General features: G+C 37.3%; 1 protein-coding gene and 1 long non-coding RNA gene across 2 annotated transcripts; both read left to right on the top strand.

The window, feature by feature from the left end:
- The first annotated feature begins 277 nt into the window (after positions 1–277).
- On the top strand, positions 278–13,474 carry LOC127796761 (uncharacterized). Its single transcript, XR_008022092.1, has 4 exons — positions 278–10,990; positions 12,510–12,700; positions 12,811–12,868; positions 13,203–13,474. It is a non-coding gene; the product is annotated as an uncharacterized LOC127796761 (long non-coding RNA).
- Positions 13,475–14,643: 1,169 nt separating this feature from the next.
- On the top strand, positions 14,644–17,735 carry LOC127797872 (derlin-1-like). The gene is made up of 7 exons (XM_052331056.1): positions 14,644–14,886; positions 14,977–15,112; positions 15,242–15,315; positions 16,073–16,166; positions 16,275–16,403; positions 16,940–17,100; positions 17,277–17,735. Exons 1-7 carry the CDS (start codon positions 14,870–14,872, stop codon positions 17,482–17,484), a joined length of 819 nt encoding a protein of 272 aa, XP_052187016.1. The 5' UTR covers positions 14,644–14,869; the 3' UTR covers positions 17,485–17,735.

Genomic DNA, 17,735 nt, shown 5'->3' with positions numbered 1-17,735 from the left:
GCAGTTGTGATTCTCAAAAGTTGTTTCGAAGAACTGCAAGTGGTGATGGAATGTCTGTGGAGGAGTTTGGTGGCTGATTTGCAGATGGGGGCTTGGAACTGACTAGTGACTAGTCGAGGATGTTGTCTTCCAACTGTTAGATGAAATGCTTCACACTTCAATTAATTTTCTTCTCCGGGATAGTTGAACTACTAGAGTATTGGTAAAAGGAACCCACTCTATTGTTTGCTCTCTCATTGCAGCCTTATTCCTGTTTTCAGGTAAATCTTTCATTTATATATTATGCATAAATATATCAAATCTGTTCCTCATAATGAATTTTTCGGACTCTGAATTTGAGATTATGTTTGTGGGTGAATTCTGGTAGCATGATCTTTTTAGTAGGTGAGTCCATACTCTATTTTTTAAATCACTGGTTTCGATTTACTGAATCATATATTGTTGGTCATTCTTGAAAGATTCAATTATCTAAGTTGCATTTGTGGGTGTCATGACCCAGGAGGAATTAGAGGGGCAATGCTGCCATTAGTTACAATTGTTGGTTAGGAGATGCTATTCATTCTATTATAGTGCACATGGGTGCTGTTCTACAATATTCTATTACTTGAACAGCCTATAAATAGGCCATAGCATGTAGAGAAATGTATGCTGAAACAATATAGTGAATTCATATTTTCCCTCCATATTTTCTCCCTCTCATTCTTCCTAGTTCTCTCTCATTTCTCTTGATTTCTGCTCTATCTCCCTCTAATTCTCCTCCCTTTCCCTCCCAAATCCTTCCTAGACCCTAGCTAAACCTTAGGGTCGTGACATTTGGTATCAGAGCTAACGATTCTTGGCTGAGATTCCGACGAAACTGGTAGTTCGATCACTATAAGTTGGTCACTGGAAGCACATTCTGACAAACCAGGCGATTTCCAGTGCTTGGGAAGCCACAACAGAGGTGATCAAGGTCGACACAGGACCGATTGAATCCTAGCAAGAGGAGGTCATTCCTCTGCTATTAGTCGAAATAACGCATGCAGCGTTTGATCTTAATCTGAGCGGAACCAAGATGATTCCAAATTTCAGGCGATAGATTACGGCACTGACCGAGTGCAGTAGGCGTTTCCGGAAGTGGTGGTAGAATTGATCGAACAACTGAGTCGATCAATTATAGAAGGTGGAGGTTCAGGTAGAGCGGACGGAATTCAGGCGCATTCAGTCCAATGATTCCGACGAAGGAGTGGCTTCTGATTTGAGAAATCCAGGAAGTATTGTTCGATCAAGGAAGGCGTAGCAGTTAGCCAAGGCGCTTCAGTGCCAACGATTTTTGGCAAATTGTAGGAGAGGCCAATTCTGTAATCCGATTCGACTTGAGTTTTGAAGGTGAAGTTGGCGATGATTGGGTGAGAAGGAAGACGCGATTTAGGAAGTGGAGTAGAGGCGAATTCAGATCTGATGGTCCTCAGCAGATCAATGAGGGTCGAAATTGCAGGCAACGCGAGGCGAGCGACTCTCGAAACCCGTCTGGGTCACTGTATGTGACCGAGGTGGGAAGGAAGGCGCGATTGAAAACGGTTCAGAAGTTAATTCCGCAAGCAACGATTCTCAATTGCCTTGATTTCGTTTGTGATTCTCAACTCAGATTTGGAAGTTGAGCGAGAGGTCTGGGCAAGCGTGGAACTGAGATTCCAGGCGTAAGGAAGGCTGTCAATTACGGATCAATTGCTAGGAGCGAAACAAGGTTAGGCAATTCAGGCAATCCAGAAGCTAAAGGCGAAGCAGGTGGTAGCCTCGTGGCTGGAAACTCGGCTGTGGAAATGGATAGCAACAATTCGATTGTGATTCCAGCAGCTTCTTGCGCTGAGACTCGGAATTGTTGAAGGTGCAATCAATCAGCTGCACCTCGGTTGCTGCTTGGGAGTAAAGCAAATCAGAATAGGGCTGATCGAGGCCGATTTGTGAGGTTCCAGTGACGGAATGCTGGTGAAGTTGGAAGCGGTGAGTAGGCAAACTTGAAGGCCAAACAAATTCGATCCTCGATTGCTAAAGTGAGGTTGAGGCGAGAAGGAAGCTTCGGTCGGAAGTGGATATTGAGTAATCGCTGCGCATTGGAGTGCGATTTAATCCGGAGAAATTCTCAGCTGACTTGATGGAATTAATCGAGCAGTTCCTTGGCCGCTGACTCTTGTTTGAGTTAATCAAGTAGATCCAAATCCAGATCTCAGTGGATTTCGTTTGAGGCAGAATTAGGTTAGCTGAACTTGAAGCTGCTATGGTTGCGGATTTGGAAGCGATCGATTAACAGTAGGTCTTGGCGATTTATCAAAGCTATTTCAATGACTGAATTCCGATGAATTTGGAGGCCCAACAGATTGAATCAAGCTTCGGGAGTAATTGCGTAGCAGAAGTTGTGGTTTTAGAGTGCGTAGCGGAAGTGTGGGTTTCAAAAGTTGCGGATAGATTTCCAAAGCTGATCAGAACAGGTTATGTTCTGAAATTATCCAGAACCAGCAGATTGTTTGAAGGGTAATTGATTTGGAGGCCATCATCAGCAACTAAAGACTGATTTGGACCTAGCCTTGTGTGAATCTAGGGTTGCTGAATTTGAGTACTGGAATAAGTTTCCGAAGTGGTCATTGGAAGCTGATCAGCAGGCTGTTGTAGTGGTGAATTTTTAAGGAATTCAACTGAGGAGATGGCCGAAGGACTATGTGCTGCAACTGCTGCAACAAGAAAAGAAATCAAGGACCTTAGTAGACAGTTGAATGATTTTTTGATCCTATTTTCATACAAATTCTAGGTTAGTATTCCAGCTGAATGTTTTTCAAAAGAATATTCTGCCTACCTAAGTCAAATTGGAGATGAGAGTTGCAACGAAAAGTATGCGCTACAGCCCAAATGTTATAATAAAAGCAGCCGACAGATTGGAGGAATTCCTAAGGCTGATGTGTCCCTAAGATTAGGAATGGATGATACAGAGGAGGAAAACTTGAGGCGAAGAGTTGGAGAAACTCACTCCACACCCCCAGGCTTGCGGATGGACATTCCTGCATTTGAAAGAGATAGGCCTAAATGGTGGATTAGGCAGTGTGAACGAGCGTTCTACCAATACCGAGTAGCTGAAGGGGAGAAAGTGAAAAGGGCTGTAGCTTATTTGGATGGTGTTGCAGACGCTTGGTTCCAGAATTGGAGTTGGGGAAAGGTAGAATGGAGTTGGCCATAGTTTGTAAATGCCTTGTGTACTCAGTTTGGAGAAAGGCCCAAAACTAATGTTGTCATAGGAGTTCCTAAGGCTGCTCATCAAGAAGTGCAGGGAGTTGATATAGTAGCCATGGAAGAGGAAGGTGGTGTTCATACAACTAAGGAGGAGTATGAGGCTGATGAGGTACTAAGAACGAGAATGGTAGCTGCAAGGAAGGAGGACAACCCTGCTGATCTTATTGATCTCCAGAAGCAACAGAGGAAGGAGCTTGAAAAGTCTCTTTACCAAGTACTTGAGGAGAAGGAGGACAGGATTGCACCGGGCACCTTGTTTGGAACATCTCATACGTATGTCTTTGGCACGGACACACAAAACAGGACAATAGCTGCAAAAAAGGTTGATTTGCTTAAAGAGAAGTTTAAATTTCTTCTTATGCTAGGAAATGAGATGGTTACCGGATTGACAGCTCCATTGGAGCCATTTTCAATTGCAATAAGGAAGAGGTGGATGGTTGGACTTGGGCTTGCCGCTAGTCGTAGTTCGGTTAAGAAAGAAGGAAAGAGAAAGCAAAAGAAAAGGGTAATGCGAGAGGAGAACAAGAAAAGGCGAAGAAGAAACCAGTTGGTAAATATGGGCATCAGATGAATAACAACGGTTCAATGGTAATAAGTTTCTTGGGGATAAGAAACCTTTCAAGGAGGGGAAATTGTCTTGACCCAGGAGGAATTAGAGGGGCAATGCTGCCATTAGTTACAATTGTTGGTTAGGAGATGCTATTCATTCTGTTATAGTGCACATGGGTGCTGTTCTACAATATTCTATTACTTGAACAGCCTATAAATAGGCCATAACATGTAGAGAAATGTATGTTGAAACAATATAGTGAATTCATATTTTCCCTCCATATTTTCTCCCTCTCATTCTTCCTAGTTCTCTCTCATTTCTCTTGATTTCTGCTCTATATCTCCCTCTAATTCTCCTCCATTTCCCTCCCAAATCCTTCCTAATTCCTTCCTAGACCCTAGCTAAACCTTAGGGTCGTGACAGTGGGTTATTGTTATGTTTCTAGCATGAGTTGCAATTGATGGCCAAATATACTAAGGTCTTGATAATCCCTTGGTTTCACTAACTTAATATTTGAAATTGAAGCTAATTTAAAAATCTAATCATTTATAGCTTCTTATTAGAACTGTAGATAATTAAGAATGTTTGAATTCTTTACTCTTGAGAATAATGAGTATTTTTTTCTATAAGTGGGAATAATATGATTAGGAATCTTGCAAAGGTGAATTCATTTGTATTTATATGCTATCTAGGAATTGAACTAGGCTCTGATTGAGAAGCTGAAGATGGATCTAGGGGCTATGCAATTTGTTTTGTTAGTGATCTAGTCAATGTGGTTGTTAAACTTGTACTCTTTCTTGTTGGTTCATCCCATTCTCCTAGATTTTGATGAGATTAAAACTAACACACATAAAAATCTGATCTTTTTTACTTGTAGAGTTGTAATTAAATCATCTTGAGCAATATGAACTTTTCTACTGTTTTAATATTTTACATGCCAATGCCATAATAAGACATAGAAAGAAAAGGCATATACAACCATAGTATTAATTGATTTTCCACTGTCTTCACATGGCATATATAGTTATCAAGTATTCAAAACATTGCAGAAAATGTCTCAATAGAATAGATAGAAAATGTAGTATGCCAATTGTATTAAAGAACATATGAAATCAATGGAAGAGTACTAGAATACAATCAACTAACCAACAAATAATAGTATCATCAACTATTTGGGTATGGGCATTGCCCCATCTCCACACGGACGAAGAGTACTAGAATACGAATGAAAAGACACTCTATCGCCACATTTATGTTGACATATTTCTTCAGCTCCCCTCTCAAAATCATCCCTTAAATAGTATCGATAGACTTTCTCCTTTGTAGCAACAAGCAAAGACTCCCCATTGACTACCTTGAAGCCAGCTACATCATAGGACTTGATGATTCCTATGTCTTGCGTACAAATTTTCAATACTTTAGTCCATGAACTTGAACTATGATCGCTTAATGTCCATATGGTGAAATTTCCTTCTGCTAGTTGAACCAAACAAATAGATTCTCCTTTTCCCCACTCGAATATACACATTTGACAATTTCGATCATCCAAACCTCCTCTTGCATCTTCTGGTATTTGTATAAATTTTTGGGTGCCCTTCTTGAAATCATATGCTAATATATACGGCCAATAGAAAGGGCTATCTAGATCAAAAGAAGGAGAAAAACAATTCAATAATAAGTGAACATTACCATTATAGCAGACAGCAGATTGAGAGTATAATCTTCTAGGACCAAGACATATTTCACCAATCTCTTCCCAATTCGCTGTTGCTTGTAGTAAGTAGACTTTGCATGTTGCATTTGCTGACCATTCTTCTGGCCTCTTTATCATCATCAATAGAAAATCACATGGAAACTCAGATGGTTCCTTAATGCTACATTGGAAGACTAGGTTGAAGTATAGGTCGAAATTTATTAAACTCATGGGGACTTTAATTCGTTTCCAACTTTGTGTTGTTGGGTTGCAAATAATCAGTTCATTTCTCTTTTTATACCTGCAACATAGCAACCCATTGCTTGAAGCTAGCACCCGAGTGGTAGACTTTAAGAATTTGATAGATTGATTAGGCAACCCAGTTGATGCTTCTTCACCAGGGTTCGCATGAAATTCCAATTTGTGATAGCCTCTAGGGGACCATCTTGGTTGAATGAAAAAGGCTGAGTCATTTTTCAACCCCATGTGTATGTATTGTTGCTTGACAAATAACATGTCTGAGGGAAATTCATTGCATGCTTTGCAGGTTAACATGAATCTGAAAATGGATTTTGCAGGTAGCCAGGAGAATATTTTAAAAATTTCAAGATTTGCATCAAACTCCTGCAATTCAAAGTAAAATTTAATTATTATCCAAGACATAAAATATTGTAATACATTTAAACATAAATTTAAAAGGCCTAAAGTGTTTACAGCATATACTTAAGAATCCTAGCCAATTTTGGTCTCTTCCATTTTGTTGGAAAAGAGGTCTATTAATAAAAGAAAGAGTAGATTGCACTCAAACTCCTGTGCTTTGGTGTCATACTTCTTGTAGTATCTTGAGTTTGAAGAAGTTAAAAATTTTGTAATGTGGAGACTCATCTTGATATGTGATTTTGGCTTTTTCTAAGTGTTTCGAGCCCCACTCTATATTTGCATAAATATAAATACCATTTGATGACAACAAAGAAACAAATATCAATCTTAAATTGTAAATATAAAATATTTAAAGAGTAAGACTAAATATACATACTTACCAATTGTTGTTGACAATTTTGTTTCTTTCGACTGTTTGAGCCATGATGATCTTTTTGAGTACCCTCTTCCAGCTTTCTCTCATCCATCATATCAATGGAGCTTTCTGCCTATCAACAATGGATATGTTAATTTGAAGGATCTCATTGCCAATGTATAAATGTTTGGCTAGAAATTCCATCCCATTCTTGATTGGTTTATGCTTTAAAAGATATTCTTAATTAGTTTAGATGTCGTTCTATCATGGAATACCAATTTCAGAATGAAACAATTGTGGGTAATATATTACGCATATCCACGGGCCATGTAAGGGAATTTTTAATTGATTGACATATATTTTGAAAAATTAATTAATTATTTACACTGAAAATTTACTTAGATATTTAATTTATCAATAAAATTAGAGTTTTAACAGAAAATAATATAGACATAGTAGGAATTTAAAAAGTGAACATTTTTGGATAAATTAACTAAAATAAAATTTCATTTTTTTACCATACTTTTAATGAAAAATCTAGCAAATACTATCACATAATTTGAAATAAACATAACATACTAATATGATAATTAGTTATAATTATAAACACAAATATTTGTCATAATAACAAAACGATTATAATTTATCAATAAAATTGATGATCACAAATATTTTCTTTTGCAGTTCTTGTATTAAAACGTCCAATACATCCCCGTCCCCCAAAATCATTCAAATAAACGTAATATACCTAGGTGACGACAGTCCAAAAAAATGAATAAATGATTTTATACTTTTGTAACTATTTGTATTTGTAATTAGGAAACAGTGATAACTTCTAAAATTCAAATTAGAAGAATTTTTTGGACTAATTGTAAAATTTTGGGTGTAAATAAAAAATTAGGAAATTTTTTTTTGAAGATAAGGGAAGGGATTATAACTATTCGATAGTCATAAATAAAAAAGCTGTAATTTTTTTAATCATCAAAAACAGAAAAATTATAATATAGGATTAGCACACATTATTGATTTAAGAGGTATAAGAATTGAAAAAATTGTAACCAAACCATTGTTCTAAGTGCCAATGACCATTTTCTTTGTATTCTCATACTGTATTTTTTCATTCTCATACTCTATAAACAGGTGCCTTACTCTATTCTATTGATTTTATTGTTTTTAAAAATAAAATCTATTCTACACCCAACACAATTAGATTGTTAATTTTGTAGGTGCATCCATTGCAACTTGAATTTAAATTTTCAATTAAAATAGGAAACCTTAAAACATTTTGACAGACTCCTTTTCTCAGATTTGTCATGAGGGAAAAAAATAGCTTTTCTTGTATATTAAAACACGAAAATAGAAATCAGAACTGAAGGGCATTAAGTAAATCACTGAAAGTATGTATGAAAGTACCAATGAATTAATCGTAGGTCCTCAACTTGTTTCTTGGCAATCTTCTTGCAAAACAGGGTCGTCAGGACTGGTCGGGCCTGCTTAGATTGGCTTTCTGACGCTCAAGTTGATCTGATTTGGAATTGAAACCAAAAACTAGGACAGATGCGTGATATCCAGTGATTGTTCGACAGTATATAAGAATGAACAATAGTAGAGAGTGTTTTCTGGATATTACCTTCAAAGGGAGAAGAGCCCCCCCCCCTCCTTTTATGGATGTTAATTTGCTCGGGTCTTGTGCCGCCCATGTGTTTGAGTGTACATGGCAAGTGCGGATATGGTGGATCAAGGATGGAGAGTGAGGATACAATGCAATTGTGTGTGGTAGGTTTGGATTTGGCAAGTCTGTGTATGGTAGGTATGGATATGGCAAGTTTGCATGTGGTAGCTTTGAATATGGCTAGAAGTATTGAATGTGCTAAATCGCCACACGATATGTTTACGCGTGATATGCACGCAATGAACAAAGAGAGCTTACTTAGTTGAGTACCACTAGGCCACGTGGGTGGATCTCCTTAATTTTGAGTTGCATTATGCCTGGTATTCTAAAGACTATCGCAAATTGGAATTTCTTGTAAATTCTGGTGAAGAAGCATTATTAAGTTGCTTAATCAGTCTCTCAAATTCTTAAAATCTACCACTCGGATACTAGCCTCAAGCAATGGGCTATTATGTTGCAGGAATACAATGAGAAATGAAATTATTTGCTTTTTAACAACTCAAAGCTTGAAACCTATTAAAGTCCTTGTGAGTTTAAGAAATTTTGACCTATGCTTCAACTTAGCTTTCCAATGTAAAATTGAGAATGGTCAGAGAATGCAACCTGCAAAGTTTACTTATTCGAAGTAGCAAAGAATTGGGAAGAAATTAGGGAAATATGTATTAGTTCTAGAAGACGTACTCTTAATCTACTGTATGCCATAATGGTAGCGTTCACTTGTTATTGAATTGCTTTTGTCTTTCTATTGAAAAGAGTAAGCTTTTCTATTGATTCGAATATATTGTCATATGATTTCAAGAAGGGTACACAAAGATTTATATAAATACGAGAAGGTGTAAGAGGAGGTCTAGATGATCTAACTTGTTAGATGTGTATATTCAAGTGGGGAAAAAGAAAATCTATTTGTTTGGTTCCACTAGTGGAAGGTGTTTTCATTATATGGACATAAAGCGATTATAGTTCAAGCTCTTGGACTAGAGTATTGGAAATTTGAACATAAGACATAGCTATCATTGAGTCCTATGATTTAGCCAGCTTCAAGGTAGTCAATTGGGAGTATTTGCTTGTTGCTACAACAAAGAAAATCTCTCAATACTATTTAAGGGGTGATTTTAAGAGGAAAGCTAAAGAAATATGCCAACATAAATGTGGTAATAAAGTGTTTTTTTATTCGTTTGCTAGTACTTTTCGTCTATGTGGGAATGGAACAATACTCATAACCAAATAATTGTTATTCTTATTATTTGTTTGTTGGTTGTTTTTGTTTCAAAATTGACTATATAAACTCTTCTATTCAAATGTTTCATATGTTCCTCACTCACAATGAATGCAATACAGTTGGCACTGCATGATTTTCTATTTGTTTTGTTGAGACAAAAGTGGAAACATATATTTAAAGTTTCCTAAGAAAATACTTAATAGCTTCTGTAATATTTTGAATGCTTTATGTTAACTACATGTGCTATGTGAAGATGGCGCAAAATCTATTAATACCACCACATGGTATGCACCTTTTCTTTCTCTATGTTGTGGCATTCGCATACAAAATATTAGAAAACTTGTATGCGAACTGAATTTATAATACCAAAGATGATTTTATTCATTACTCTATATGTTTGTGACTGTGTGGTTATTTTGATTGAGGATAGAGTTGATCTTGTTGATAAAATTGAATTGTTATTAGATGAAGTTAAAAGATATCAACCATAATGGCTAGTATGTTTTCAAATTTGAAAGTACAATTGCTTATTTGACATTTTTTAAAAGTACAATTGCTTTTTTGAATGTATAGGTGCTTATTTGACCTTTCTTAAGGGACAGTGACCAAATTAACCTTGAGGCCAAACTATGGCTTATTTGGCACTGCATCCAAAATTTTGAAAAGACAACAAAAACAAAAGGCTCCAACAAGAGAGAGATAGAAAGATGGGGATATGTTAGCCATTCTAAAAAATTTAACAAGGTTAAGTGTTAAGAATTTTTAAAATTGAGTGAAATTATTTTTATTTTCAGAACCTCAAAAGATATTGTCTGCTTTTCTTCTCTACTGAAAAGTTTGAGTGAATTCTTCCCTTGAAATAAGCTCTTTTGTATAAACATTTTAATAAGGGTAAATTGCATAAACATGTCATGTGATTTGACTTATATGTGTAGACACACTCTATACTTTAGGCCATCTATTTGAAGCCAAAATGACATAGTTTTGGGATGCCAACATTAATTAAGTTTTATTAAAGTTAAAAAAAAATAAAAATTGTTGCCACCTTGAATCTATTGGAAAACCCACTGGTGGGTTCTCTAAACCCATCATTGGTGGGTCAGGGGAACCAAAGTGAAGAGAGAGAGAAGAAGAAAAAGAAGAAGAAACCGATCTCCTTGCCATCATTGTTGTTGAGATCCCCTGGCTAAGGGCAGTCATGCTAACGACAGTCGAGAGTGGAGTGGAGGCCAGCGTTGGTGGCTGCCCAGGACCCCTTCCCTTATTGCACTGCCACTGTCAACTCCAACTCTTACACTACTTCTACTTACAAACCCAGAACCTCAGCCGCCCTCTCTCTCTCTCTCTCTCCCCCTCTCCGTCCTTTTCCTCTCCCTTTCCTTTACCAATCCGATTTCTGCCACTTCCACTTTTCCTTCAGTTTCCTTCCTCTTCTCTTCCTCTGGCAGTGATGATTTTGACTGGGAATGCGTCGACAGAAGCGAATTCGGATGGCTTCGTTGCTCTTTCTGTGATGATTTTTTTTTTGGCACTGTTCCTTCGGTGGACAAAGTTCAAACCGCAGCCGTTGCTCTTCAGCAGTAAGTGCTTTAATTTACTATAATTTCCTGTTATCTACTGAATCTTATTGATCACTTAATTTTTAACAAGGGTTTATTATCTTAATGCTTCTGTTTGAGCATTCATGTTCCAATTCCCCTTTTTAATTTACAGAAAACTTCTGTTTCTGTAAGTTTATTTAGAAAAGTTTTAGTCAATTGTAGACAAACAGCATCATTTGATGTCGTTAATGTATGTATGATGGAATCCCAGTAGGTAAATGGGAAAAGCTAGGGGTCAAAACAAAAACTAGGTTTGGTAAAGAGAAGAAATCATATAAAGGATACCATTTTTAATATTAATTTGAAACTTAATTGAATTTAGTGCAGAAATAATGAGGCAAATAACACTTGAGTTCATTATTCTTGTTGTCTCTGTTGTTTAGATAATGATGATTGAGTATGAAATACGGCATAGGTTATTACCCGAACAAGCAAAATTTCTGAAGCAGCTGATCGTTTCGTCCATGATTGTTGTACCAAGTTAATTATTTTGCAGTGGGATGATAGCGATGACGAGGGGGAAATAGATAGGGACCTGGGGTGATAAATACTAGGTTATTCCTAGAAAAGATGATTTCTCCGCTTAGTTCAACAAATGGTATTAGAGGTTGATTCGATCGAATGGTTTGATCGAAGAATAGCCTAGTATTTAACACCCCATTTACATAAATTGATGCCGAAGAATGTAATCAGAATTATTGTTCTACAATTTCTACTAATATTTTCCTCTCACCCATCTTTTTAAGTTTCTGTTTTTCTTAATCCTTCTCATCTTTCCAATCTCTCTTGATCTTCTCATCTTTTAAATCCTCCTAATTTTTTCTCTGCCATCATCATAAATTGAAAACTTTTAACTAGTAATATATGTTGAATATTATAGTGTAGGTAGTTTCTTACGATTTATATCTTGAAATGTCAACTCTAGCGACTAGTATAGCCAGTCCAGATTTCTCACCATTTCAAAGATTCTTGAAAGAACATAAAACAATTCAATCTGACATTTCATTTGCTTTGCATAAAAAGAACACGACATTTCAAAACCAAAGCAACTTTAACTACTTGCTTACAAAGTATCAATTTGGAGGCTTAACTTTGGCTCCATAATACAAGTAGACAATCTAATAATAATAAGAAGAAAACTATTTGGGTATGGGTATTGCCCCATCCCCGCACAGGCGAAGAGTACTAGAGTATGAACGAAAAAACACCTTGTCAGTGACTCCACATTTATGTCTGCAAATCTCTTCATCTCTTTTCAAAAAATAATCACCCCTTAAATCATACCGGTGCACTTTATTCTTTGTCGCAACAAACAAAAACTCCCCATTGAACACCTTGAACCCTAGAGCTTAAATTAGAATCCCTTAATATACATACAGTGAAAACTTCATTTGCTAGCTTGAACCAAACAAATTGATTCTCCTTTTCCCCACTCGAATATTCCCATCTCACAACTTCGATCATTTAGACCTCTTCTTGCACTCTTCGGTATTTGTAGGAATTTTTGGGCTTTCTTCTTGGAGTCATATGCCAGTATATATGACCAGCAGAAAGGGCTATCGCTTGATATACAAGGAAGCCAATCTGATATGAGGTGATACTTATCATTATGGTAAACAGCAGACTGGAAGTCGAAGTATCTAGCACCAAGATCTATCTTTCCAATCTCTTGCCAAATCCTTGCTTGGGGTAAGTAGGCTTTGCATGTTGCATCATTGTTTGACCACTGTGTAGTCTGCCCTATTATCATCAACTCAAAATTATGCGAAAACTGATCAGATGGTTTGTTGATATTGCAGTGGAAGATGAAGGTGAAGTGCCTCTCCAAATGTCTTAGATTTTCTGGGAGTTAAATAGGTATGCACATTTGAGTTGTGGGGTTGCAAACAAGTACATCTTTCTTTGTGTTTCTGCAGCATAACAGCCCGTTGCTCAAAGCTAGCACCCGGGTGGTAGTTATTAAGAATTAGAGAGACTGATTAGGCAAACCACATGATGCTTCTTCACCAACACAATGAAATTCCAGTCTATCAAAGTATCTGCTTTAGCTATACTGGTATGGTTGAATGAAAAAGGCCGAGTCAGCTTTTTGACCCCATGTTTTTGTATTGTTGATTGATGAAGAACATCTCTGACAAAAATTCCTTGCATGCTTTGCTGTTTGACATGAACCTAAAGATGGATTTTGCAGGCAGCCAGGAGAGTATTTCGAAAATTTCTCCGTTGAACCCCATTCTAGTCTTCAAGATGGAAGCAAAATGTAGTTGACAAGCCTGAAACTGCAACACAAATGTGACTGAGAAGATAGATTTATGTTGTCTTTTGGTTTTCTAATCAAAGTGTTCCTGACTACTGAATGCAAATAGAGATGGCAACAAGAAATGGTCAATGTTAATTAAAATTGTAAATATTGAAGTATCTAAGAAGAAATCAAATATATGCTGACCTGTTGTTGTTGTTGTCGATTTTGTTTCTCTGGACCTTCCTGAATCATCATGATGATGGTGATGATTCCAAATTCCTTTGACAAGCTTAGCTGATTTTCTCTTACCCATCCTGTCAATACGACTATCGAAATTTCACTACCGAACGTGGTGGTGTTGGTTGGAATGATCTCAATCAATACCTATTCTTAATTGGGTTGGGATGGTAATCACAGAGGTCATTTCCTTGATTGGGTTAGGCTAGAAATCACATTCCTAATTGGTTTTGGTGTTCTTCTATTATGAAATTAGGATTATACAGCGAGTAATATTTATGATTATTTTATTTAAAATTCATAAACGTTATGTATTTTTCTTTTAGATAAGATGAATGCTATGTAGCGAAAAAGAATTACTAAATAGGTATACATTTAGCGAAATGCTTATTTATAAATAAGATTAAACTAATTTAATCTAATTAAATTTTGATTGACTCTTGATTCTAAAGTCTTCAAAATTATAACAAAAATAATTTACAATCTGTGACGTGTTCAAAATATTAACATAATAAAGTCTTGACAACTGTAACTAACAATTAACCACTTACACAAAGTAAACATATTTGACCAAATAGAAGTTAAAAAACAAGGCAAATTTGGGGAGATAAAGCCCTTAATTATGTTAGTAGGGTCATGTCAAATTTATAGACGAAATGATCTTATTTGATCTAAAATTGATTAAATTAAAAAAAATCAATACAAAGAACTAATTCAATTATATTAATTCGATATGATTTTTTAGTCTATTAAACAAATAAACGCCATCAAGAACAACTGTTAAATGACATGAAAGATGGCGTATTTATTGTTATCTCGACTAATCCATGGCACTAGCACTATCACTAGCCATTGCGTAGGAGACGGGCAGGAAGACAAAGACCAAAACAGAGAGCTTTGGAAGAGCAGAGGGGCTTTGATAATGCTAATTATTATTTTAAGGTTAATGATTAAAGGATAATGAGTGTATTTTATTTTAAAGATAATACATGTTTATTATATTTTATTTTTAATATTTAAATAATTTGATTGTCTTGATAATGAATATACTGTATTTTAAAACATGTAACTAATCAATCAAATTATTTAAATGTTAAAAAAACAAAACAAAATAAATACATATTATTTAAAAACAAAATACATTTTTTTATTCCTAAACTAGCTTTAGCCACGAATCAAAATTACAGGCCACTCTCTTCTCTCCTGGCCTGCCTGCCTGCCTGTCTGTCTTCAATCTTCTTCCACTTCCCCAAAGTCTCCTATGAAAATTTCAAAGTCTTTTGACGGCAACAACACGTCCCATTAAACTATAACCCGAGACCCATTTCGTCAGTCCCTAGACCTATGCCAAACGCGTCTCTCACATCCACCCATTCACCATGGCCACTCCTATGCAGTAAGCACTCTCTTCCTTTGCTTGCAGTTTTCGGTTCTGTTTTCTAGAGTGTTTATGATGAATTGTCCAACCAAAACGTCCATTTTTCAGATACTACCGAGATTTGCCGCCGGTGGCCAAGACTTTTGGGGTGCTCTGTTTGATGTCCACCTCTGCTTACCATCTGGGGCTCTACAATCCCAGGACCATAGCTCTGTTCTATGGAGATGTTCTGAAACGTTTGCAGGTACAAATCTTGTTCATCAACTTTCAAATGACGTGACAGTGACAGTGGTGGTTTTACCGCTGTAAACTAAAGTTTAGCATGATACCGATGATGGTGCCTGCGATTGATTTGGTGATGCAATTGTTGCAGGTTTGGAGGCTGATTACAAATTTCTTCTTCCTGGGGCAATTCTCTCTGCCATTTGCTTATGAAATTTTGCTAATGTAAGAAGAGCAACACGGCAGTGACATTTTTACAGTTATATTCATCTCTAAGAATTATGCTGTCACTTCCCTAAAATTTCTAATATTTTTAACGAGATAAACCACCCACCAACACTATGAGAATTCTGCACAAAATGGGGAGGCAATAACAGCTATATAACTATACATCACTTGTGATAAAATTTTCATGTTAACGAGATGGACCGTGAATCTTGGGGCTGAACTGAATGGGGATGAATTTTCCATTCTGTTCTTGCTTTTTCACACACTTGGATGGATCATGGACCGTAGTGGCTCAATCTTGACCTTTGGCTCACGGCCAATTGTCCAATCTCGGCCTTTGGCCTGGACAGCCCACAGCCCAATCTCGACCCGCGGCCTTAACTATCGTCAGTCCACAGCCCAACCACGGTTCCTAGTCTGGTCCCAGCCCTAAACTTGAGGCTCGATCTTGATCCTGTGCCAATCTGCAGCAACATTTTAATAGGCGTAATGATGTTCGGTTCAACATATTAACAGATCGAATTTCTTAATTCTATTTGGCCTGAATTTTCGGTTCAACTCGAATAAAGAATCGCTATCTTAACAAGATAATATAATTATGTACAAGAATTCTGCACAGAATACCATTACAGTGATGCGTCACTTCCATAACATTTCTAATAGAATTTTGCAGAGAGACTTGATTTTCTCTCCTCATAAAAAAATAGTGTTTGGAAGCCTCTCATTCTGATTCTGCTTTGGTTGATTCGCGCAGAGCGTACTATGGCGTGCGATTGGAGAGGGGGCCGTTCGACAAGAGGACGGCGGACTACGTGTGGATGTTCATCTTCGCCGCGATCTCGCTGCTGGTATGAGTGTGTTGTGGTCATTGCCAATGGCATTGCTGATTCATGTGTTTGGAGCGTCTTCTCTTGGTCTGGTGGTTTAATTAGGCAAGTGTTGGCTGTGTTGTTCAGGTGATGGGAGCTGTTCCGATGTTGTGGTCGCCATTCATGGGGAATTCATTGGTGTTCGTCATCGTCTACGTCTGGAGCCGCGAGTTCCCCAACGAGCGTATCAACGTTCATGGCCTCTTCGAACTCAAGGTAGTTTGCTCCCTATGTACCATTTTTATACTGCTCTCAATCAAACCAGCTCACTGGAAATACTTGTCTTTGGGAGAGGAGATGGAGGATCGGAGATCCATGGGATAGATATCCTTGGTCTGGAAAGACATGTAGTACTAGTAGTAAACCCGCCTAGGCCTGTAAGTGGACCCACATTTTTCTGTAAATTGTGAAACCGCCCCGAAATATTTCGCAATTTACAGAAATGGCCCGAAAACCGTTTCGGGCCGTCTTTATCGTTTCCAAATTGGGAAATGGTTAAAAAATGCAGAAACGGCACCTCCAAACTTGCGTATAAATTTCCTTTCCTATTTTATTTGAAGAAGAAGATGAACTTGGGTATGAATGTAAAAGTTGGTCCTAACAAATTACTAATTAATTTTAAGAGGGGGATAAACAAGGAATCCCAATAATATTAAGTATAAATTTCCTTTCCTATTTGAGGAGCTTAAAATTGTAGAATTTGATTGAAATGTATGACACCAATATTGAGTATGCATGTGATTTGTGAACAGGGCTTCTACCTTCCTTACTATGTTATTGCAGTGGATCTAATCATTGGGAACCCTTTGAAGCCCGATCTCCTTGGCATGGCCGCTGGCCACTTGTACTATTTCTTGACGGTTCTTTATCCGCTTTCTGGCGGCAAATACGTCTTCAAGACTCCCCTCTGGGTGTATCCTTTTCTTTATATAGTTTTAATTAATTTTCAATCTCCGCCTCTGTTTATTCTCTTTCTTTACGGATTTTTTGCTAACGTCGCCAGCCACCCTATAATAATAGAACTAACTAAGAAATGCGACACACAGTCCCTATCCCTACAGTTAATTTCTTAACTAGTGCGTCGTGCAGTCACAAGCTAGTGGCATTCTGGGGGCAAGGATACCAAGCAAATGCTCCAGTGGGCAGATATGCTTCTACCGTGCCCGCTTTCCAGGGAAGAAGCCACCGCCTCGACGGCAATCGGACCACCCCTCAGCCTCAGCCTCAGCCGCAGCAGCCCCACCAAGCCGACGGTGTAATTTTCCGTGGCAGAGGCCGCCGGCTTAGTGACCAGTAGTCGCCGGCTTAGTGACATCTACTAATCGATGCATGCGTTCTTCATCTCATTTGCGTGGGTTAAAATGTTCTATAAAAATACTATTAATTAATGTTACACCATCTCGTCTTGAACTAATGTCCGTTGTGTTATTGTATGAAATAAAAAAGAATTAGGAACAGTAAAATAAAGGCTTTTTTTTTTAAGAAATGATAATAATAATGATTGACCCTGACCTTTGAAAAGGTCAAATTTGCACACTGGCAAACAGT

This window comes from Diospyros lotus, chromosome 3 (genome assembly GCF_014633365.1).
Source record: "Diospyros lotus cultivar Yz01 chromosome 3, ASM1463336v1, whole genome shotgun sequence".
Lineage (NCBI taxonomy): Eukaryota > Viridiplantae > Streptophyta > Magnoliopsida > Ericales > Ebenaceae > Diospyros > Diospyros lotus.
The sequence above is the reverse complement of the archived record's forward strand: the minus strand, read 5'-3'. Positions and strand labels throughout refer to the sequence as shown.